General features: G+C 37.9%; 1 protein-coding gene across 4 annotated transcripts in view; it reads left to right on the top strand.

The window, feature by feature from the left end:
• The window catches only part of CFDP1 (craniofacial development protein 1), a 119,827-nt gene that overhangs the window by 20,169 nt on the left and 74,587 nt on the right, over nucleotides 1-25,071 (top strand). For 3 of the 4 annotated variants that reach the window (XM_036993962.2, XM_036993961.2, XM_073225824.1), the window contains exon 5: nucleotides 821-940. The exons of the other annotated variant lie outside the window; for it this stretch is intronic. In XM_036993962.2, coding sequence (XP_036849857.1) covers nucleotides 821-940 — 120 coding nt within the window. The remainder of the gene's footprint in view (nucleotides 1-820; nucleotides 941-25,071) is intronic. 4 annotated transcript variants of the gene reach the window in all.

Here is a 25,071-nt window from a genome sequence, read left to right as displayed (position 1 = left end):
ATCTGGAAATTATTTAATCCCTCCTTCAAATTTAAATGATAATCTTGCCAGATAAAGTATTCTTGGTTCAAGGCCCTTCTGCTTCATTGCATTAAATATATCATGCTGCTCCCTTCTGGTCTATAAGGTTTCTGCTGAGAAGTCTGTTGATAGCCTGATGGGTTTTCCTTTGTATGTGATCTTATTTCTTTCTGGTTGCTTTTAATAGTCTGTCCTTATCCTAGGGCAATTTTTCCAGATTTGAAATTGAAATGTCAATCGTGTAGGTTTCCTGTAGTCCTAACTTAATGTCTGTGTAGCCAGTTTTAAGGGATTTTGTTTCTTTTTTGGTTGTTTTAGGTATAGAACAGGAGTGTTCTACAGGGAATTTCCAATAGTTAATTCTGTTGCTTTTCTCATTAAAATAATGCCAGCATTTTTCTGCCAAATATTCCATCTCCCCATTCTAACTTTCACTGGGCTTCTAAGGGTGAGTCCTAACCTGTGTGTGAGGAGCAGTGGGAGAGCCTTGTCAGCCTTCACATCAGGGGCCCAGGGACTGTGATTCGGTGTGCCTGCTGGAGTGTGTTTCATGCTGACAGAGTAATGGAAGGGATTTTAGGGAGATCGGATTTACACATGCTGCTGTTTCGTTTATTAAGGGGGAAATATCTTTATCTAGAACTGTTGTACTAGACTTTAATCTTAAAGCTCAGCAGTCAGAACTTACTGAAAGACCAGTGGATATTCCCCTTATTATCATTTGTTTTCTTTTCTTAGAGTTTGTTTCTCTCCTTTTATTCTTCTCATAAACTTGACATCTCCTTCCAACTTGGCACAGGGTGACTAAGGAAGTGGATGCCGCATCTAAAGAAGCCAAATCTTTCTTCAAGCAAAATGAGAAAGAAAAACCGCAGACTCCCGTGCAGCCCGCCCTGCCGTCTCTTGCTGCGGGCTCTGGGTGAGTGTCCCGCCTCAGGCCCGGTGTCCGGGCACGCTGGAGAAGCTCTTCCCAGCACAGGCACCTGCTTTAGCTGTAGCTCTCTTGACTCCCTTCCTGAGAGAAGGAGTTACTCTGCTGCTCTGCTTTTGATGAAATATGTGCCAAAGTGGAAATGCAAAGGAAAATTAGCTGTCGTTTTCTTGTTTGATTCCAGCCTAAAATCCTCTAATTTACAGCGTTGACCACACAACAGTGGTTCATTAGAACTTCTAATGAAAACTTAGGTTGAGTACTCACTTCCATCCCCCTAGGCCCTCAAAGGGACCTAAAAAGGTCGAAGCCGATTTATAAATAATTTTATTAACACATTGTCAGGAACTTAATAGTTTCTTTTGAAACTTCATATTTTCCATATTGCCTATTTTTAGCTGAAGACTAGAATTCTTAGGAGGAAATAACAATTCCTTTCCTCTTAACTATGTGTAAGCTGTAAAGCATTACAATGAATACGAGAAGCCAGGGCACTAGCCTGCAGGGAGGTGAACATGGACCACATCCCTAGGTAGTACTGATCGCCCACAGACTCCTGTGCGGAGTTCTGTGCCCTTGAGGTGTTCGGGGTGGAGCTGCTCTGACCTTCGGCCAGTGTGTTGCTTCTTCTCTCCCTGGACATACCTACCTTGTTGCTATGAATAGTAAAGTTTTGTTTTGTTATTTTTACTTTAAAAAACAGAAATCACTGGTTTTCCTATCAGATTATGTACTTTTCTAGAAAAGCCTTCCTCATCATTGTACCTTTGGCTCCAAACAACTTGGTGTGCTCACCTAGGTTGCATTTGCCCAGAAGCAGACCCTGGGACAAAGGTCTGATGGCATGTCATTAGTGTGGAGGTGATTCCAGGAAGCCCCAGTAAGGAGGTAAAGGGGTGGGAAGGAAGGCAGCGCAGAGAGCATTATCCAGTGTGTTCCTGCTGCTCGCTGCTGGTGCGCACTCAGTCCTGCTGGGACTCGTGGGATTGGTGAAGAGCACGACGGGCAAGGAGCTGGGACGGCCATCCTCTAGCTGCCGCCTCTCGGCTCAGCTGCTTCCACCCACCTGCGGGCCTTAGCCTGGGACCTGCAGGTGCCTGAGGAAGATGCTGCCCTCGGGCTGTGCTGTGGCGGTCACTGCAAGGACACGTCCACATCCGCTCCATGCTCCTCATCTGCTTCCTGCTCCAAGGGGTTCTCTCCCCCCAGAACAACCAGGTGGCAAAAGTCACATAGTTCCACAGAAACCCGAGGAGGAAAGGGACTCGAGTGCTCACTGGCACAGTGGAAATGGCAGAAGCACTGAGGAAGGCAGCTGTGCAGGGAAATGAGTAGCCAAAACAACAGAGTTTTCCACACTGGCTCTGCTGCCACTCTTGGCCAGTGCTTTCCAAGCTGTGGTTATAATCATCATTAAAGATAAATGAAATAGAATAAAACATATAGTATCTCATGTAGTCAGAGTAAAATACTGTTTTGTAAAATCAACCTTTCAGTTACTGATGTGCTTGTACTGAGTGATAAAATGAACTATTTTTAGTGGGGGTTGAAGTTTAAAACTATGAGGCTCTAGGCTGAAGCAGCATGTTCTTAGCCTTATGACCATTATGTTGTTTCAGAGGGATTCTCTTCACACCAGCAGCTTTCAGACTTTATTGACTGTCACTTACAGTAAGGAAATGCATTTTACAGTATGCCCATAAATATAAGTATGTAAAAAAAGTGAAATAAAAATTCAGTGAAGTAGCATTTACCTCTACTACACATAGGATTAACTCTGATTTTCTGATTTGCATTACTGTGTGTAGTATATGTCATGTAAGAAAATGTTATGACCCACTGAATTGATACAACCTTGAATTTGACAAATACACTTCTAGGCTATATAGAGTTAGGCTCCTGTAGGCTTTACTTGAGATTCTAGGCTGTATCTTTTACTATTAAGCAGTGTCTCTTGCATTTATTTAAAGTGTTACTGTGCAAGTTACCTCTGGATTAAGTAATGGATAGAAATAAAAACAAAGGTTCTTTTGCCTTAGGTTTCTAGCATAGTTTCAACTAACGTAATTTTTTTAAATTGAAATACCATTGATATACAATCTTACATTGGTTTCAAATGTACAACATAGTGGTTCAACAGTTACCCATATTAATAAATCCTCACCCCCCTCTAGTGCAGTTAAGAAAAATGTTACAGAATCATTGACGATATTCTCTAACAACTGGCGTAATTTTTACTTTTAGCCTCCTTGGGTGTTCCTTAAAATAATCCCTGTTGATGCTTAGAGACTCTACTTAGAAACTATTGTGTTTCTGTTACTGTAATTAAGAAGATAACTAGAGGAAGGAGAAGTGGCAGCTTAACAAGGTCAGCTTGTTTAAGTCACTGTGTCACTCATATGGAATCTCACTGCATTCTTTATCCAGGCCTTCCTTTCTTAGAAAGAGCTAATAGCCTTTCAAGGATAAGAAATCTGCTGAGATGTTATCTGTATTAGGGAGATCCAGCAGGAAACAGGTGGTATCCTCCAGTTGGGATGCTCTGAGATGAGTTTAATAACACACAAAGTGATGAAAAACCACAGGAACAGGAGCAGCGCAGTGAACCAGGTACTGGTACTGATGAGGCTCCATTCCTACGCCAGACCTGAAGGGGCAACATAGGTTGCAGTTCCTGGCATTGAAGGCAGAGAGGGCCCCCTAACAGGAGCTGAGACATTCACTTAATGATGGACCCTGGAGGGGGAAACCAGGGAATAAATACCCCGACCAGACCTCCCATTCCCCTCTCCATCCCATCTCTTGCCAGGGCACTCCATTGACCACTGCAGCTTGTGAGAGAAAAAATTATTTGGACACCTGTTAAGATGGTAAGGAAAACTTAGTATTATTGGAATAGGTATTAAGGCTGTCACAATAGGGGAGGGAGATCTGTCTCTACTCTTGTATTCAAAGACAGCTGGGGACTTCCAGCCAAGGAGCAGAATGAGAAGAATGGGGAGGGGATCTGCAGAGAGAACATGGCTAAAAGGAAACATCGAAAGTGGGGGGATTCTCGCTGAAGGCAGGATTATGCATCAAATTGGGAGACAAGGAACTTAATCAGATACAAAAAGTGATCAGATAACAAGAGTAGGGGATTCTCTTTAAACTGAGTTAGCAGGATTCTTGCTAAAACTGGGCTAGGCAAGGACTGGGAGCAAAATTGAGGCCTAGTCAAGAAAAGGGCTCTAAGGAATCTGACTATGGTTTGATGAATAAGAGAGTCTTTGTCAGGCTGTCCATACAGGACAGCACCTGGTGGAGAGAGCAGCATGGAGGAGGACGTGGAATCCGGAGGGGCCAACTGGTGAAATACCTTTCAGTATATTAATGAACTACTGGCTTCCTTATAAAGGGGTAAAGTGAAATTTGATCAAAATCAGTTTATTTGAAAGCTGTATTGGAATTTAACAGATTACAAATATATGTCTGCCTGAATAAAAGCTTCCTCAGTATTGTACACAAAAATACGGATGCATTTAATTATGATACAGTGTATCTTGAATTTCTGATCCATAAGATAACCTTCAAGGTTGGCATGATTATTTTCCTGAAGTGCATCTCAAAAAGCCTCTACAGTTGTAATTGTGCTTGGGAAAAGGAATTCAGCTGATCTGGGGGTGTCTTAAGTGGGCACATTTTATCGTTGCAAACAGTATCTGCCTCAGGCTACACGTGCATGATACGGGGTCTTTTAAAGGAAAAAAAGATTTTCCTATAGGAATAACCCAGTTTAGTAAAAAATAATGTAATATTTTTTCCACAGACTTTTTTTGTTTTCATTTTTGCAGTTCTTTCAGTTTATAGAAATTGTCCAGCAGAAACACTTTATTTGTTTATTTTTCTTCTCTCTAAACAGATTTCAGCAATACAGGAAAACCAGAGCAAGAGAGTAAAACATCCTGTCCCACATCCTTTGCTAGGAAATAAGAACAGATTCACAGGAGCAAATGTTTGTAACTGAAATGCATTTCCTCCACATGTTTAAAATAGCACACTGCTTAGGCTATAAAAAGCCAAAGTTTATGCTTTGGGAATAAACCAAACACTCAATTTTAATTAGAGGCAAGCAGGAGTCAGAGACAAGAAGTGCTTTCTACATTGGTAGTAGAAAGCACAATGCTCATCTTCGTGTCTAAATTCCTGTAGTTCTGTTACCCCAGGCCCTCCATCTTCTTCTCAGCCCCTGACTCCATCCTGACTACCAATACTGTTGACCAGTTGAATCCATCTGCTACCAGCTTTTGTGGGTATTTGGCTGGACAGCCTTCAGCCCCACATTTACCGCTTGCTTCCAGCCCAAGACTGATTACTTCCCTTTTTCCAGCAGTGGGCTTACTAGTGGGATATTAGTCTTATTAGAGTTTAAAATCCCAGCTGTGGGCATTAACTTGTTAATTAAAGACTTACTGTTAATTGCCTCCTTTCAGATTGAGAATGTTCTAACACGGTAAAACGTAAGGGTGGAAAACATAATTTTCCTGTGTAGTTTTGTCTTTTCTTCTTGGTCAGTTGAACAAACAAAAACGAAAAACAACAACAAAAAAGGGGCCTTAGTGAGTCTCAGATAGCATCACGGGCCGTGTCAGGCTGGTGGTGTTTGCCCAAAGATAGAAAAGACAACTCCTCAGAGTGTCATGCTGGAGACAGAAGACCCAGACTGAAGACATGAGGAGACAGTAATGCGTGACTCTTGTGGTTTGTCAGTATTTGGCATATGACCCCCAAGTATTTGTCCCCATGTAAGTTCCCAGGAACCTTTAATTTGTGCCCGCAAGTCTTCCTGTCTGAACAGTTAATCTGATCTTCTCCAGTCCCCTTACAGTGAGTTAACATGACTTTGTTGTCTTTTAAGCTTAAAATTTTTTCAGTATATAGTCTTTTGATAGCATTGAGCATTTCACTTAAAGTAACAAAAATCAGACATAGCGACAGTATTAGGTAGAAATGTTTCTAATTTTTTATCAGAATTTCCTATGATCAATCAGACCTCTGACTTATGTTGATTTATTTTTAGGCCCTTTTATTTTTAAGGGTATTGCTTTCATATTGAGAGGAACATCTCAAAGCTAGATCTGATTATATTTCAAGTGTTTTTACTAACAGGAAAGAAAGAACCCCCAAATTATTAACAGCAAATGTATTCACATCAACAACAAAAAAAGACAAGCTGCCTCAGAAATCTGACTTGATGCTCTGGTGAAACACCTGATCAGATGGTACTCACTGTGCCTGGTGAATAGCTGTTGTGGTGAGGTTACTTAGTTCCTAGAGAATGATCATTCCAGAAAGAGGACAATCAGCTTGTTTCAAAAGAGTGAATATCATGAATAAGGGCTTATTGGTAATTGTTATAATAACTAAGATAATTAGAAGAAAGTAAGAATTCTAGCAGGCCTAACCTGTGAAATTATTTTGGACTCTAGTCTTTAAGAGAACAAATGCTATTAGTTAATTTAATTTAAAACTGGATGTGCTTTTCTTCCTTTTTAAAAAAAATGCTTTATTGAGATGCTATTTATTCACCAACTTAAATTATATAGATGATTAGTTTTTAGCATATTCCCAGAAAATGTTCAGAATTTTTGTGTTCAGAAGCTACACTACCACAGTAATTTCCATTACTCCAAAAGACATGCAGTCCCTCTCCATCTCCATCCCCACTCACAGGCTGATCTGTCTTCTATGTCTAGATTTGCCTATGTAGACTTTTCAGTTAAATGGAATCATACAATATTTGTCCTTTTGGGTCTGGCTTCTTTCACTCAGCATAGTGTTTTCAAGGTTCATCCATATGTCTGTGCTTTATTCCTTTTTTGGGCTGAATAATACTCCATTGTATGAACATACCACATTTTATCGATTCAGTAGTTGATGGATATAGGATTGTTTCTACTTTTTGGCTCTTACAATTAATAAGTCTGTGAACATTCATGAGCAAGTTTTTGTGTGGACATGTTTTCATTTCACCTGGGTGTGTACCTGGGTGTGGAATGCTAGGTCATACGGTAACTGGGACAAGCTCTTGAATAAGAGAATGAGCCAAAAGAGAAAAATCCAGGAGTGTTTCCAAGGTGCAGGTGGTGGTGACTTGGGTGCCTAGTTTCTTCAGAGCATGTACAGTTCCGCATGTAAGCTCCTGCTGTAGGAAAAAAAGACATTGATGGAAAACCATAATGTCCAGTAACATTATAAAAGCAGTGACTAGTAAAAAGATACGGCAGTTTCCTTCTGTCATAATTAATTCTAAAAGAGGGAATTAAGCCTTTTGATTTGTTCCCACACTCAGCTTTAAGCTTTCTCCTCAGTGAGATTTCCTGTTTGGTGATAATTTGTGGTTTCAGTTCAGTTGACTCAGGACTGGCCATGTCCTTATTTTATTTTTGTTTGTAAGTAGATGTTCTTGACCTTCCCGCTAACTTTTGAATTTAACTTTGTTATTCCGATTGGATGTAGAACTTGCCAGTAGGAGGTGTTCAGTAATACGTGGTGAGATGTTTTGGTTGTTACATGACTTGAGACCACTGGTACTTAGTGGGTGGGGTTCAGGGATACTAAGTACCCTCTATCGCTTAGGACAGTTTGTACAGAGAAGAATTCTCTTTTCCTGAGTGCCAGCAGTGTCGCCTTTGGGAGCTGGAGTTGTATAACCACTGAGGTTTCCTTCAGTTGCTTATTTGAGACTCTACTCCAGCATAGGCATTCACACGCTGACCGTTGACAGACCAGATCTGTCCTTAGATGTTTTATTTAGCCAGTATATAAAAATCAGGGAGTTGACATAAAAATCTGGATTACTGGCTTTTCTTCAGAAAAAGCAGCTGTGCCACTGCCCTCCCTCCTTCCTTCCAGGAATGTGCTGGAGCAAAGTAGATGACGTTTGCCTTTTCCTGGTCGCCACCCAGCTGCTTCACTCATTTATGTTACCTGCTTGTTTCCTGTACTCAAGTGTTTTTCACACTCTAGGATAACATCTTTCCATTTAATGACCACATCAGTTTCCTTTTGGAACCAGTTTGTTCTCTAGATTAGATATTAGACATGGATTACAGGTTAAATGTTTCTCCACTCTTATTAAAAGAATAAATAGCTATTTATTGACAAATTATCAAATTTAATGCATAGTGCTAAGTGTTTTATGTGTGTTTCTTTTAACCTACATAAATGCTTAAAAGAGGTAAGTGCTGACTTTGTGCCCATTTCACCAATCAGGAAACTGAGGATTAAAGTAAGGTGCTGTTAACTTGTCGAGATTACATAGTGGCTGGATGGCAGAGCCAGGATTCTAGTCAGGTCTATCTGAGACCAAAGTCAGGGCTCTCCAGCCACCATGCCATACACCCACTCTTTCTTACCCTCCTAATTGTCCTTTTTTGTTAAAAGTACCTCTCTTCAGCTTTGTAACTAATGGAGGACTCTGAAAAATCTCTTGTTGTTTTTGAAGGGAGTGAGATGACTCTTTCCTCCCTATCCCTGTGTAAGCTTTTTCCCCACTAACCATGGCTAATCCAAGTTTCCTATGCTGTATTTCAGTCTCATTCCTACTTTATGACATTGAAGGGGCTGGCATGTTTTTAAAAACGAGTTCCACATGTGTTTGTACGCTGATAATCTATCAGCAGTCAACAACGAAGCTGTTGGACAAGATGATCAGTCATCTGGGGAGTGATGGCTGTTGCTATTCCTGTATGGTAATTGCTCCTCCTGAGGTCCTAATTCCACACCATAGGCCACTATGAGACAGCGTTGCCAGGGAAGCCAGATTGGAAGTATCCTTGCACAACTTGCGTTAAGTGCATTTCTTCTGGCAGCTGTTTGTTCCAAGATAGGACTATAGAAAGAGCTTTTAAGAGGACGTTTCAGGGAGTTAGTGTGACGGTGGACATGACTGACTCTGGCAGTCTTGGTGGTACTGCTCCTCTTTCTTAGCAGCTCCAGGATGATTGGCTTTGCTTTGGGGCAAGAAAACCCTGCATTGGGCTTTCACCTTTGTATTCTTCAGTGGGTGCAAATACTCAGTTTCATTTTATTTTAACTTGCTCTTGTTTTTTAGTACACATCTACAGGTGTTGTAAGTACGAAGTAAATGGATTTGAAATTGAAATTAAATGATTCTCTAAAGATTTCTCTGTGAACAGTTGGAATATTTTGATTTTATTTTGATTTTATTTTATTATTATTTTTTTGGTATCGTTAATGTACAGTTACTTGAACAATATTATGGTTGCTAGACTCCCCCTATTATCAAGTTGCCCCCACATATTCCATTACAGTCACTGTCCATCAGCATAGTAAGATGCTATAGAATCATTATTTGTCTTCTCTGTATATACTGCCTTTCCCGTGTCCTCCCCCACCCCCGCTACATTATGTGTGCTAATTGTAATGCCCCCTTTTTCCCCTTATCCCTTCCTTCCCACCCCTCCTCCCCAGTCCCTTTCCCTTTGGTAACTATTAGTCCTCTCTTGGGTTCTGTGAGTCTGCTGCTGTTTTGTTCCTTCAGTTTTTTTCTTTGTTCTTATACCCCACAGGTGAGTGAAATCATTTAATACTTGTCTTTCTCCACCTGGCTTATTTCACTGAGCATATAATACCTTCTAGCTCCATCCATGTTGAATATTTTGAGTTTATTAAAGATGATTTCATTCATAGACTTGAAAAGATTGTTCTAGGCCAGGCTAGTAACTGGAAGAATTATGAATGGAGAGACTAGTGATACTTTTTTGGTGAGGAGGGAAAGAATATTTGACATTTGGATCAAGCAATGAAGTGCCTGCTAATGTGACCATCTAAATGAGATCTCAAAAATAGGAAGTTTTCAAAGCAAGAACATTTTTTCAATTGTGGCCACCAGGATGGGGTAACCTCTCAGTTTGAATACCTACAGCAAATACTGTGAACCTGAGAAGTGTCTAGTGGTTTTCAAATTTGCCCAGAGCTGAACAAATTCTAGTGTTCTTAGAGAATCTTATGAGATTAACTTTATTATGCAGAGCAGCCTCCCTCCTTTGCCCTTAGCCTTGAGTTACAGTGATGAGGTTAGAAAATCTGTGAGTTTAAGAGCCAGGTGCCTGAGTTTTAAAACTTTGTTTTGCTATATTCCTACACTCTTTGTTATGCCAAATTTCTCTTTATGTGAAATAAGAGTCAGGAAAGTGCCTTTGGGCATTTCTTGGGTGCGTGGAAGAATGGAAAGAAGAGGTAGCTGAAGTTATGATGCTCACAGTTTACTTGATAGGGTAATAGGAGATTGATTTGGAAACAACGATACAAGGCCTTCATTTAAGGAGAGAATTGTGATGCTGTGGAAATGACGTGAAACTCTTGGTTAACAACCATCAGCACTAATTTATTGAGTTAATTGCTTTTGTGTTTAATTTCTTTTAGTGAACACTAGAGGGCAGGCTTCCCCCTGAAAAGAGCTTGTCTTTGGTACCATGCCAAGAATAGGAAACCTTGTTAAGATTTGGTGTATGAGTTGTAGAGTTTTTCCTAGCCTAATTAGGTTAGACCCTTGGCACAAGATTTCTATGAGCTTTATAGTTTCTACATTTTTCTTTTATTAGAATTTGTTTTGTTTTCAAGTTTCCCATTGTGCTTAGAAAGTAAAAGATGATTTTTATTCTCTCATCCCTTGAGATCCAAAAGTTTTATTGTTGTTTTGTTATTTTTATTACAAATAAGCAAAAGTGACCCATAGCCTTAAATTTTTCGGAAACAAGGCATTGAAATCTCCTTGCTGCCTACCTCTTCCTTTCCTCATTCCTAGCCCCAGAAGCTAACAGTTATTGACTGGTTATCAGTTTTGTGCAGATCCGTCCCTTTGCTATGCAAATATATTGTAATGATTCATAGGCTAAAACAAAAATGTACTATGGTAGTCTGTAGCTTATATTTTTACTTACCAGGCTATCTTGAGCATCTTTCTAGGTCTAATATAAATATCTACATTTTTTAATGCCTGAATTGTATTGCATTGTATGAATATTCTATAATTTGAGTAACCACTCCTTTACTGATGAAAATTTAGTTTTCCAAATTTTATAAATAATTCTGTAATACTTGCACATACATTTTTATGTTCTCATACTGTTATTTCTGGAGGACAGATTCTTAGAAGTGAGATTGCTGGGTCTTCAGAATGTGTACAACTTAAATTCTAAAAGATGCTGCCAAATAGGCAATACCAATTTAAAGTCTCTTAACCGTTGCATGAGAGGTCCCATTTCTGCACACCATTACCAGTATTCATCAGGGTTTTCCCCACAATTGTTACATTAACTAAATTTTCATAACCTACTTGTTTGAGTTGTGGCTTAAAATTTCCCCTCCTTTGGAAACTTTTATCCAAAAGAGACTTTTTCCCTCCCAAGAATTAAACTAATGTTACATTTTGTGCCTTCTCAAATGTTACAGGAAGAATAAATTCAGATTTGGGTATCACCAATAGATAGTTTCCATACTGTATCAAGTCATCAGAATTAATTAATTCTCAGTCATTTAAGAATTCAGGTATATATTATAGATTCTTTAAATGTTGTATGCTGCTTCTCTCTTAGGTCCTTAATTTTGGAGGTCATTGTTCCCAAATGTTTTCGTATCAGTGAGGAAGGTCATTTACTTTAAGAATAGCCATCAGTGATTCTTATGTTCTGATCAGCTTCTGATAGCGGCATCTTGCTGCCATTTCATGGAAGGTTATGACTATAAGAAAGAGTCTTATTAGGTAAATACTTTAATTTGGATTGGGGGATTTTTCTCATGGGAGAAGCTGAGCAGCTGTGTTCTAATTATTTTGGTCAGGGATTGAAAATAAGTCTGATCTGAAGTTAGCAGTTACTATATTCAGTTACTTGGCCATGGATTTTTGCCAAAATCCTGTTACCCAAGGGAACCTGTGATAAATATAAGCTGAAATAATTTCAAACTTCTAAACTAGTCTAATATTTCTGTGTCGTTGAGAAAATGGAAGATTCTGAACAAGAATTCTTTACATATGGTAATCCTGAATGCCTAAGACCATAAAAGATCATAGCCTTTTGATGATTAACCTTTCCTTAAATTTGAAATGTGGTACAATTTCAGTAGCGCTAAATTGGGAATAAGCAGGAAAAACCTGTGCTTCACATTGGCTTCTGCTTTAAACTGGGATCCTTCAGTCTGGGCTGCTTGTGAGATGGTAGGAGGGAGAAACCAAAAGAGGAGAGTTTTCTGTGCAATCAGATAGAGCATATCTTGTTTGGATGAGAAATGAGAAAGATCTAAGGAACACCATGTACAAGATGCCCTTGATCTTGGTCTCTTGTCTAGTGTGACTAGCTTCAAAGAAAAGATTTGAGGAAAACTTTCCTTTAGAACAGTAACCACAAGCATCTTGTCTGCTTCCCAGCCATGTTTCTGTTATGTGCTGTGGGTTAGCAAAATCTGAGTTTTTTAAATCTCATTTCAGAAAGTCATTCTGATTTAGCTTGATTTGGACCAGTCTGGACCTCAATTTCTCAGGCTTGAAGTGGTGAGGCCAGCTTTCCTATTGGATTAATTTGGGTTAGCTGTATATTTTACAGTATCATACAAGAATGAGCAGGCATAATTTCAGCTGTGTGAAGGCTTAGATTATGAATTGTCTTTATGACATTTTGAGTTAGGTTTTTTAAAAACTCTTTTGAAATAGGACTTTATTTGACACCATAATGAAAGAAAAAGATTGGTATTTCCCAGGCATAATAGAGAAAGTCTGTTGTAAAGTCTTATTTTCCTTACATTTTATCGATTACTGAGGAAATTGGTTGGCAGTGGGAAGTGGAACAAACTCCTTTCTCCCAATGTGCAGTCATCTAATCATGATACACTGTCTCAGGACACCCCTTCCTGATAAGACTGGCACTCCTCTGAGCTTTCTACTGCTACCATTTCTATATTTGTTTAGGGTTTCCTCAAGATTCAAAGGCCCTTTCTCTTTATGCATTTAGTACCATTCCTCTACTCTAACACCTTTAACCTGCTCTTTTTATGTTGCTGATTCCCTCTTCTCTCCTTCCAGTACTGCCTTTCTCCTGAGCTCCAAACCCATATCTCACTGCCTGCTAGAAATTTATTCTGAATTCCTTTGACACCACACTGCTCCAACATCCAACTGATTTTCTCTAGATCCTCCCGTTTTACAGAGCTAAGGAAATGGAGCCTGTGAAGTTAAGTAGCTTGTCAGAGAGAGAGAGAGAGAGAGAGAGAGAGAGAGAGAGAGAGAGAGAGAGAGAAAGAGAGAGAGAGAAAGAAGAGCCTAGACTAGAATTAGAATCTAAGGCTTCTTTCCAATCCAGGGTTCTCATCTGCTGGACCCAACTACCTGTCTGTCTCTGGAAAAAGAATGAACAACGACTGTCCTCTCGATCACGTAGGCCCCAAACAGTGCCATCCTCAGTTATTTCCCTTTCCCTGCCTCCCCACCTCCCCAGCTGCCTAACCCATTCAGTCCTTCTATTTTTATCTTCAGATTGTAAATATTCATTCATATTCTTTCCCTCCCTCTCCTCCCTCCATTCTGTATGTCATCTCCCTTCCATTGCCTTTTTTCTGGGTCTTAAGCATCAATTTCTATGTAATTGGGATATTTTCTAAATGCTTGGATGATTGTAATCATTTCCTAAGTTTTCTTAAAGCCTACAGTACCTATAGCCACTCTATATGCCACTCCTTGAAGTTGGCAGAGATTCAGTTTAGATCATGTCATTTGCTAAACAATTTGATCCTCACCTACATGTAGGTCTAGATTCCTTAGCTTGATGTTACCCAACACCATATTTTAACTCCAGCCAACTTTTCTGAGTTATTTGACAGCCAGAAAGGAGTCCTTCCCTTTGACCCACATTCTCCATCAGCTTTGCTCAAACTGTTCTCTCCCCATGTGTGGGAATCCTGCCCATTTTTCAAGACCAGCTCTGCCTCCTACACTCTTCCCTGACACATACTCTCCCTCTTTGTTCTGTTCCCACTAATGGCTCTTTAAATATTTGACCATGATGTCTAGTTATTTTGTGCTTTCTTATTCATAACCTATGAAGAGTAAAAGCTCAAGATTTTCCTCTTCACTTTAGATTTCTACAGTTTCAAAACAATGTATTCATAGCTTTTGAAAGTTCTGAAAAATTCCCAGGCATTATCTCTGAATATTGCCCCTTTTGCATGCTGTCTTCTTATGCAGCTCCTATTAGGTATATGCCAGACCTTCTCAGTCTGCCCTCCTTATCACTTCACTTCTCTTCCCATCTCATTATTTCTTTGAGTTGCCTTCTGGTTATTTCAGCTTCATATAGTCCCACTTGTTCATTTTTGCTTTTGTTTCTCCCTTCTGGTTATTTCATGTGTTCTAGCTCATTTCTGTGTCTAATCTCTTTTAAGTTGTCCATTAAGTTTAATTTCAGTGACTAAGCATTTTGTTTTTAGAAATTCTATTTAGTTTGTTTTCAAATCTGCTCATTCTTCTTCCATAAGATCATATTTTTATGATTTTGAGGCTTTCTTTTATATTCTAATCATTATAAATACTTCCTTTATAGTTTCTTATTTTTTTCCCAGAAATTCTTGGGGTCCTAAAGTTGTTTTTATTTTATTATTGGCTCTCTTCTAGAGGGTTACTTCCTTTTGTGTTTACTTTTTATTCATTTTAGCAAGGTTTTGTCTGTGGGTGGTCTGATGTGGCTTGGAGTGACATGGTATTTCTGAAAAATGGGGATGAATTTGCCTCTTCTAGATGCCTTGGCTTGAGCTAATTTTCATGTTAATTTCTTGCTTTGAGTTCTGGGAGCATTAAGGTATTATTTTAATTGGAATTAAAATTGTGAACCCCAAGTCCAGTGACTGCAGGTCCAGGGTCCCAGTTCTCAGGAGATACTTTTTGAGGCTTTCTTGTTTGCTTCCTGGGCTGTTAGGTGAATTTTTCATATTCTCACCATTCCCTGAGAATGCATGGAGTTTCCACTTCATTTTAAGTTTTAGTTCTAGTTTTCCGTCTTCTATAAGCCCAAGACCAGTCCTCTTACCATGTGGATAACAAAATCCAGGCCTGAAGTTATTGAAACTTCCTCCTCTTCCCCACTCACCGCCCTGTGGCCGCTCTGTCAGCTCATGTGCTGCCTCTGTGGTTTTTAGTCCTTCTTTGATCCTGGCACTCTGGGATTTCCCTTTCTTTCTTGTGAGCTTATACATTTAAGATAATTTTTGGTGTATTTTATCTAGCATTTCTAGGTCTTTATTTGGAAAATGTTTAGGTTGTATTAAACACCCAATTTGCCTGAACTGGGAATTCCTTGTGTGCTCTTTAAGGGTAGATATCCTTTGTTGCTTTTTTTCATGTTTCCCTTGCAGCTAGTACAAAGTTGTTTATTACATTTGATGAATTTGAAATGACTAAAGGAAGCATTTTGACCACTCTTGAGCATAAGAAGGAACACCCGATACCCTTGTAAAGCACATTTGCTGACTTGGCTTTCATATCAGATATGAGCTGCTACTGCTCCTACCCAAGACCTCTTGATTTTCACTAATAAAATATGATATATCTTAAATGTCAGATGCTTTTCTTCTCTATTTTGAGCTACATTGAGCTTTATATTGTTCCCTTTGTTGTTTTTCCCTATTCTCCTTAAAACAAAATATCTGGGAAGCTTTTTTGATACAATCTCTAAAACATCCATGAATTTTCTTAGGTGTGAAATTTCCTCATATCCAAAATCAGTCCGTTTGTAACCTCCCTTCAGCTCCATCATGATGTCTGTTTCGAAATCTTTATCCTCCATTGTGGGTCTTCCTTTTGTCAGTGTCTGACCCCCTCAGAGATCTTTAAAAAACCTTATAGATGCCACCCTTCATGAGAGGCAAGGAGTTGAAAATTCAAAACCCTTGATTTCCCAGCCTCCTTTGCAGCGAGTCTTCAGTCAGGAACCTTAGCTTCATGACTCAGACATCTGCCCAGGATTTTGAGTCCGGGGCTAATGAGGCAGAGGCAAGGAACAGTGAAAATCTTCTCGGTCCCACTTGGGAGTACCAGCTGCCATATACATACAGCAGCCCCAAGTGGCTACTTCCTCAGCGGCTTAAGTCGTGGTTTGATATGGGAGCCTTGTTTCTGGCCTCTGAACTTGGTTCTTTAGTCCTCCTGATTTTTGGGGTAACTTAATACCTTTTTTTTTTTAATTAAACATACTGAGAGGTTGTAGGCTGTCATGCAGTTTTATAAAATAATACATAAGATTCCTTGAGCCCTTGACCCAGTTTCCTTTTGTGGTAACATCTGACAGTATCACAACCTGGATAATGACATTGATACAGTCATGATAGAAAACATTTCCAATCCAATAGGATCCCTCATGTTGCTCTTACCACCACACCCAATTTCTTCCTCCTCTGGCAACTACTAATCTCTTCTCCATTTCCGTAATTTTGTCATTTGTCATTTCAAGAATGTTATTTAAATGGAAGCGTACAACTTAAAATCTTTTGAGACTAGCCTTTTTCACTTTGCAGATTCATTCAGGTTGTGTGTGTCGGTAGTTAATTCCTTTTTATTTCTGAAAGTACTCCATGTTATGGATGTACCACAGTTCATTTCACCATTCATCCATTAAAGGATATCTGGGTTGTTTCCAGTTTGGGGCTATTACAAATAAAATGCTATAAATATTCATGTACATTTTGTGTGAACATATATGGATTATTTTTGTGTGAACTTAAGTTTTGTTTTCCTGCTATGACAGACTTAGCTGTTTACACAGCACAAATTTATTGTCTTTCAATTTTATAGATTGGAAGTCCAACAAAGGTCTCTCTGTGCTAAAATCAAAGCAGGTCTATGTTTCTATGACTGTAGGACTAAGATTCTCATTTTCTTGTTTTCAGCTGAGGACCATTCCCAGCTTCTAGAGACCATCCACATTCCTTGGTTTATGGTCCCTGTCCTCAGTTTTCAGAGCCAGCGATAACTGGTTGATTCCTCCCAAGCTATGGTATCTACTGCTACTTTCATCTCATCTCTCTGACCCAGCTGGGAAAAGTTCTCTGCTTTAAGGACTGCTGTGATTAGGTTAGGCCCACACAGATAATCTAGATAATTTCCCCCATCTCGAGATCTATACCCTTAATAATGCCTGCAAAGTCCCATTTGCCATGTAAGGTAACCAGTGCTCAGGTTCTGGAGGGATAGGGCCTGGACATGTTTGGGGGCTGTTATTCTGCCTGTACAAATAAATTTCATTTTTCAGAGTTATATAAATGCTATGAGAGGGGTGTAGTTGCTGGGTCATACAGTAGTTGCATATATAGTTTTCATAAGAAACTGCCAACCTTTTCCAGAAAGGTTGTATCACTTTACATTTACACCAGCAGGATATAAGGGATCCAGTTTCTCTTGTTTGTCAACATTTAGTGTTGTCACTATTTTTTATTATAGCCATGCTGATAGGTGTATAGTAATACTTCATTATGATTTTAATTTATATTTCCGTAATGGCTGATGGTGTTAAACATCTTTCCATGTACTCCTTTGCCATCTATATATCCTCTTTGGTGAAGTATCTCATCATGTCTTTTGCCATTTTCTAATTGGATTGTTTGGTTTTTTTACTGCTGAGTTTTAAGAGTTGTTTATATATTCCACATATCAGTCCTTTGTTTGATACGTGGTTTGCAAATACTTCTCCCAGCTTGTAGCTTGTGTTGTCATTTTTTTAAAGATCATCTTAAGCTGGATGAAGTCCAATTTATCAATTTTTCCTTTTATGGATTATATTTTTAGTGTCAAGTCTAAGAATTCTTTTCCTAGTCTGGATCCCAGAGATCATCTCCTTTGCTTTTTTCTAAAAGTTTTATAGCCTTATGTTTTATATTTAAGTCCATGATCCTTTTTGAGTTAATTTTTGCATAAGGTATGAGATTTAGGCCACGGTTAAGTTTTTATTTTTTGCCTATGCTGTCCTGTTTCTAGCACTATTTGTTGAAAAGGTCATCTTTGAATTACTTTTGCACCTATGTCATTTAATTGTTTTTGCACTTTTGTAAAAAATCAGTTGAGCATATTTGTGTGGGTCTATTTCTCTACTCTTTCCCTTGACATGTCTCTTTCTGCCAATACCACACATTCTTGATTACTAGCCTATATAAGTCTTAAAATCTGGTAGACTGAGTCCTCCACTTTATTCTCTCTTTTAAAAATTAACTATTCTGTTTCCTTTGCCTTTTCATATAAATTTTAGAATAATTTTGTCTATCTACAAAAATTCTGGGATTTTGATAGGAATTGCATTAAACCTTACGTTAACCATAACCTTCATTTATGTGCCCATGTGCTGAAACCTTAACCCCTAATATGACTGTATTTCAAGACAGGACCTTAAGAAGGCAATTAAAGCTAATGAGGTCGTAAGGGTGGGGTCATAAGCAGTCATGATCAGTGTCCGTGTAGGAAGAGGAAGAGATGCTAGAAATCTCTCTCTCTCCAAGCATGCATAGAGAAGAAGCCATGTGCAGATATGGCAAGAAGGCAGCTGTCTGCAATCCAGGAAGAGAGGTCTCACCAGACACCTTGATGTTGGTTTTCCAGCCTCTAGAGCTATGCGAAAATTAGTTTTTGTTCTTTAAGCCTCCTGATTTGTGGTATTCTGTTATGGCAGTCCAAGGGGGATTGCTGTTGAGTTCCAGTCCATGAACATGGTATGTTTCTCTGTTTATTTAGATCTTTAATTTCTTTTATCAGAATTTTATAGTTTTCAGCATAAAAGTTCTAAACATGTTTCATTAGATTTAGACCTAATATTTTATTTTCTTTTGATTATAAATGGTATACTGTTTTTAAAATTTCAGTGTCTATTGGCTTGTCCCTGCTATATAGAAATATAATCATTTTTTTATGTCTGTCTTATGTCTTGCAACCTTGCTGAGCTCACGTATTAGTTCTAGGAGTTTTTTAATAGACTATTGGGATTTTCTACATAGATAATCACTGTTACAAATAGGAACAGTTTTATTCCATCCCAATCTGTAGGCTTTTTCCTTTTCTTGCCTTATTGCACTGGCTCAGACTTCTGGTACTACATTGAATAAGAGCAGTGAGAGTAGCTATCTTTGCCTTGTAATATTAGGGTGAAACATCCAGTTTCTCACTGACAGTAAGATTAGCTATAGGTTTTTTGTAGGTACTTTTAATCAAGTTGAGTAAGGTCCCCTCTATTCATAATTTTATCAGAGTTTTTATCATGAATGGGTGTTAAATTTTATCAAATGCCTTTTCTGTATAGATTGATAAAGACTTTTTTTTCCCTTTAGCCTGTTAATATGATGGCATTAGCTGTCACTGCCTTATTTCCTCCCACTTCCCACCACTCCTGGCCTAGGCAACCACCAAGCTATTTATTTATCTGTGGATTTGCCTGTTTGGACAATCTGTGGTCCTTTGCGTCTGGCTTCTTTCGGTTAGCGCTGTGTTTTCAAGATTCATCCATGTAGCATATTTCAGTACTTCATTCTTCTTATTGTCATATAATTGTCCATTGTATGGATATCCATTTTTCCTTTGATGGATATTCAACTTGTTTCTGCTTTTGAGCTATTATGGATAATACTATGAACATTTATGTACAAGTTTTTCTGTGGCCATGTGTTTTCATTTCTCTCAGGTGGGAGGGAGTAGAATTGTTTGACCATATGGTAACTGAGGAACTGACATTTTCCACAGCAGCTGCACTGTTTTACATTCCCACCATCTATGTATGAGAGCTCTAATTTCTCCATATCCTCATCAGTACTTGTCATTATCCCTCTTTTTGATTGTGGTCATCCTAGGGGGTGTGAAGTGCTATCTCACTGTAGTTCTGGTTTGCATTTCACTGGTTGCTGATGATGTTGATCATCTTTTCGTGTGCTTATTGGCCATTTGTGTGTCTTTGGAGAAGTGTCTGTTCAATCCTTTCTCACTTTTAATTGGGTTGTCTTTTTATTATTGAGTTGTAACAGTTCTTTATAGCTTCTACATATAAATTCCTATCAGATAGATGATTCACAACTGTTTTCTCTATTATGTAGTTTATCTTTTCACCTTCTTGATCATGTCCTTTGCAACACAAATTTTTTTATTGTGATCAAATCCAATTAATTTTTTTTTTTTGGTCGGAAACTGGTTGACCTTAATTAGGTTTATTTATGGACTCTCTATTCTGTTGATCTGTATGCCTCTCCTTTTGCCAGTGTACATGGATTAATTGTCACATATTGAACTAACTTTAATCCTTGAAATAGACCACACTTGGTCATGGTGTGTGATTCTTTTTATATATTGTTGAATTCTGTTTGCTAATATTTTGTTAAGGTTGCATCTATATTTATGAGGGATGTTGGCATCAGTTTTCTTTCTTTCTCTTCCTTTTTTTTTTTTGTACTGTCTCAGGTTTTGGTATCCATCAATCTAGCTTCATAAATTGAATTGGTAAGTGTTCCCTCCTCTTCTCTTTTCTGGAAGTGATTGTGTAAAATTGATGTTAATTCTTGTTTAAATATTTGGTAGATTCTCCAGTGAAATCATCTGGGCCTGGAGATTTCCTTATGGTGAGTTATTAAGTTATAATTCTGCTTGTTTAATACTTAATAGGACTTACCAAATTTTCTATTTCACAGTGAATGTGTTGTGGTAGTTTGTATTTTTTTGAGAAATTGGCTCATTTTGTCCAAGTTATTTAATTTATTTGGGTAGGGTTCTTTGTAGCATTCTTTTATTATCCTCTTAATGTCTTTGAAGTGTGTAGCAATAACCCATTTCACTCCTGATACTGGTAATTTGCGTCTTTTCTCTTTTTGTCAGTCTTGCTAGAGGTTTACTGATTTTATTGGTCTTTTAAAAAAGATCTAGCTCTTTGTTCATTGATTTTTCTCTGATTTCATTTGACTTCAGCTCATTGTTATTTTTTTACTTATGCTTGCTTTGATGTATTAGTCTTTTACTTGGTTCTTGAGGTCACAGTTTAGATTGCTGATACGAAGCTTTTCCTCTTTATAACGTACTACAAATTTCCTTCCTGCACCCTTAGTTGTATCCCACAAATTTTGATGTGTTATTCTCATTTTCATTCAGTGCAATGAAATTTTTAAATTTCTTTTAAGGCTTTTTTTTTTACCCATGCATTATTTTAAAGTGTATTATTTTGTTTTGAAGTGTTTGGAAGTTTTCATGTTATCTTTTTATTACTGATTTCTAGTTTGATTCCATTGTTTTTGGAAAATGCGCTCTTTATGATTTCAACTCTTGAATTTGTTATGTACATTATGGCCTTGTATGTGGTCTATCTTGGTATATGTTGCATGGACACTTGCAAAGCCCACTATCTTTCTTTCTTCCCCAATATCTTTTAAATAAATTCCTTTTCTGTTGAAATCAGCCAGAGTCAATGTCTGTGTCCTGTATCTAAAGACTCTAAAAATACCCCTTTCCAACTGCATTTGTTAATAGCCTTTATTGTAGCACTTACTCTGCTATACTTTGTCAGTTTACAAGTTGGTCATCACCACTACACTGTGAGTTTGAGAGCACAGACCTTTTATCTTTTTTTGTATATGCAGTCTGGTACATGTAAATAATGTATAGGTATTTTCTGAGTCAATGAATAGATGAATAGCTTTTATTAATGGTCACCGTTTTTTAAAAAAGTATTGGGTAAACTTTGATCTGTAGGAATTTCATGCTTATCCTTTTGGTTATATATATTCTCCTATCAGTCTTAATCTTAAAAGCAAAGAGTTTTTAGTTCCATGGATTGTGTTCAGCAAGTAACTGACCCTGGAAACAGACTATAAAGTCTATTATATGATTGGAATGACATTTTATTTCAGCTTAATCATGCCATAGTTCAAGCATAGACATGTGGGAAATTCCTTACTCATTCCACAAGACTTATGGTACAACTCCTGCTATTTCCTTTATTTCAGGTTGGCTTGTCCTCTTATAGAAGTGTTGTTGCCACAGCAATACATTTCACAATGCACATCCTTGTCAGAGTGAGCAAAAGCTGTGACGTGTGCCTGAAAGCCTTGTTTCTTAGTCAGGAAGCACGTGGTATTCTCTCAGCCTGTTCTGCACTTAACCTTTGGATTTCCTTATGGATAACTCTTTCAGTTTTCTCCCAGTTAGCAAAGGTGTCAGGTTGAAATGTTTCAGGGATTTTGATGTACAGTGTATTCCATTACCAAAGTGTTTAGGCTGTGACGGTGACTACCAGCAAAGTTGCTGTGTGGAATTGATGGAACAAATGAATGTAGGAGACATTACAAGAATGTGAGCTCAATATTTTGCCACTTTTATTGCTAAGCCAGTTTGGAGTGATTACCTCTTTGTTGCTTTAGGGGGGTTTTCTTACGGCTTTTACTGTAAGAAAAAATAGAACTGAGTGAACCTGCAGCGGGGGGCAATGGGGAAATAAAGTGTTGAACTTTTTGAGTGATTTCCTTGACTTTCAGTTATGAGCATTGGAATTATTCAAGAAACAAGTGAGGTATAAATAAAGCAAGATTTCAGAGAGATGAGGGTATCATTTTAGTTGTAATTAGTATTCCTTCATCTCATTTATAAATGACAAAACTATAGGAAAATATACTGAGGTGGTTCATGTGGACTCACAATGATATAGTGGTAGAAGAATGATGGAGAGCATTATAGTGACAATTCTCCATATTCCAGGCTTCATTTATTTTCTCAGTCTTCATCTATGCAGAAAATGTATCAAACAGTGTTCATTAAGCATTGCTTTTTAGTTCCCCATAGCATCTGACCTTCATGACAAGAGGTAGCTTAGTTGTCCTAAGAGCCATAAATGTTCATTATGAAGAGTTTTGACAGTTGTATACATCCCTGTAGTCACCACCGCAAATCAGGTGTAGTATGATTCCATTACCCCAGAAAGTTTCCTCATGCCCCTTTCCAGTTGGTTCTCTTCCCTTTACTTCATTTCACCCTCTGCCCCAGGCAACCACTCATTTTTATTATAATTGATTAATTTTGCCTATTCCAGAACATCATGTCAATCAAAGCATACATTGTGTAACTCTTGTGCATGGCTTCTTTCACTCAGAATAGTTTTTGAGATTCTGCATGTTCCTGCGTCTATCAGTAGCTCTGTCCTTTTTATTTACAGTCTATGAGAACATACCAGTTTATCCATCCATCCTGTTGATGGACCTTTGTTTGCAAAGCTGTTTGAAGACTTGTTTTTATTTCTCTTGGATAAATATCTAAGAATGGGATTGCTTTATCTAAGAATAGGGTAGATATGTGTTTAATGTTATAAAAGACTGCCAAGCAGTTCTCTGAAATGATCATACTATTTTATGTTCCTGCCAGCAGTGTATGAGAGTTGCACTGGTCCATATCCTGCCCGCTTGGTGCTGTCAGTCTTTTTTATTTTGGTTGGTGTGATAGGGTATCTCCTGTGGTTTTAATTTGCATTTCTTTGAAGACTAGTAATGATGACATCGTTTCAGGTATTTATTGGCTGTTTGTATATCTTTTGTCTCATTTTTTATTGGGCTACTCATCAGTCTGTTGTTGATTTGTAGGAGTTCATTACATATTCTGAGTACTTTGGCAGATTTACATGCTGTTGAGTATTCTTCTCAGTCTGTGTCTTGCCTGTTCACTTTGTGTTGTATTTCGATGAGCAGAAATTTAAAATTTTGATGTTCAGTTTATCTTTTATTTTTTCTTTTATAGTTAATGCTTTTTGTGTCCTAAGAACTCTATCTTAATGTTGAGATTTCTTTTTTTTCTTAGAAACCTATGGTTCTGCCTTTTATGTTCAGGTTGTTTTTTTTTTTTAATCTATTTTAAACTGTTTTTTTAAATATATGGACACATTTAGGTTTTTTTAAGCATCATAAAAGTAATACCTGGCTTTTGTTTTTAAAAAAATCAAACAATGATATATGATATATCTAAAGATACAGAATACAAAATGAAAGTTAATAGTTTATTGTTTCTCTTTCTAGACCTCCTCTGTCCAGTATAATAGTCACTAGTCTTACATGGTTGTCGAGCACTTGAAATGTGGCTAGTCCAAATTGAAGTGTGTTTTAAGTGTAAATTGGGTTAAAAAGACTATATTGAATTAATAGAATAAATGATTAAAATTCATTTTAGCTTTACATTATTTCATATGGTTACTATAAAATTTTTAATTACATATGTGGCTGCTGTTTGTTGTTCCCATTATACTTCAGTTGGACAGCTCTGTTCTGAACCTTTCCCTAAGCATTTAATCATCTGTGTGGGGTTTTTTTATTTACACACATGGAATCATCCAAGCCTATTTTCCTGATTTTCATTTTTACTTAAAGTACAGAAATACAGACACTAACACATTTTGTGTTTGTGTATATAGATTTATCTGATATTCTTAATGGCTGTAATTTATAAAACCATTTCCCTATAGGGACATTTAGGTCACTTGCTGTTTTGCTCTCTGATAAACAATATGTGTGTAGAGATTGCTTCATATTTATAAAAGTGATAAAATTCATATTAGAGATTTTTTTTTCTTAAATAGAAATGGTTATTTCATCTAGGATGGGTGATCTGTGCAGAAGTCAAGGATTTCCTTGTAAAGGACAAAATGGCTTCTTAGCTATAATCAGAACAGTCTTAAGGAGAACAACCCTTTGAATATAGTAAATTCTCCTGCTGGATTGCAAACTGTGCATCTCTTTTGTTCAGTGAGTTTAGGCAGGATAGAGGGTTGCAAAGAACCCAGGGTCTGTGTCTTATCTAAGGGGAGTTTTTGATGCCCACCTTGTGGAAATTCTTTTGAAAAGCTTCCCTCCTCTCTGTTTTCCTCCTTTCAGAGCAAAACACCCTTCCTGATATTTGTAACATTTATTATATGGCTGGTCATTCTGGGGATTAAAGACTTTCATCCCCATAACAGAATGAATTTGTAAGCATTAGCAAGCATCAATGAGATGAGCTTAGATAAATTTTGGTCAGTTTAACATCTGTTTGTGGGTGTTGAAATGGGTCGTTGTGTTATTTCCATGAATGTAGCCTGGGAAATATG

This window comes from Manis javanica, chromosome 17, assembly GCF_040802235.1.
Source record: "Manis javanica isolate MJ-LG chromosome 17, MJ_LKY, whole genome shotgun sequence".
In the NCBI taxonomy this organism is placed as follows: domain Eukaryota; kingdom Metazoa; phylum Chordata; class Mammalia; order Pholidota; family Manidae; genus Manis; species Manis javanica.
This window is presented reverse-complemented; position numbering and strand designations above follow the sequence as displayed.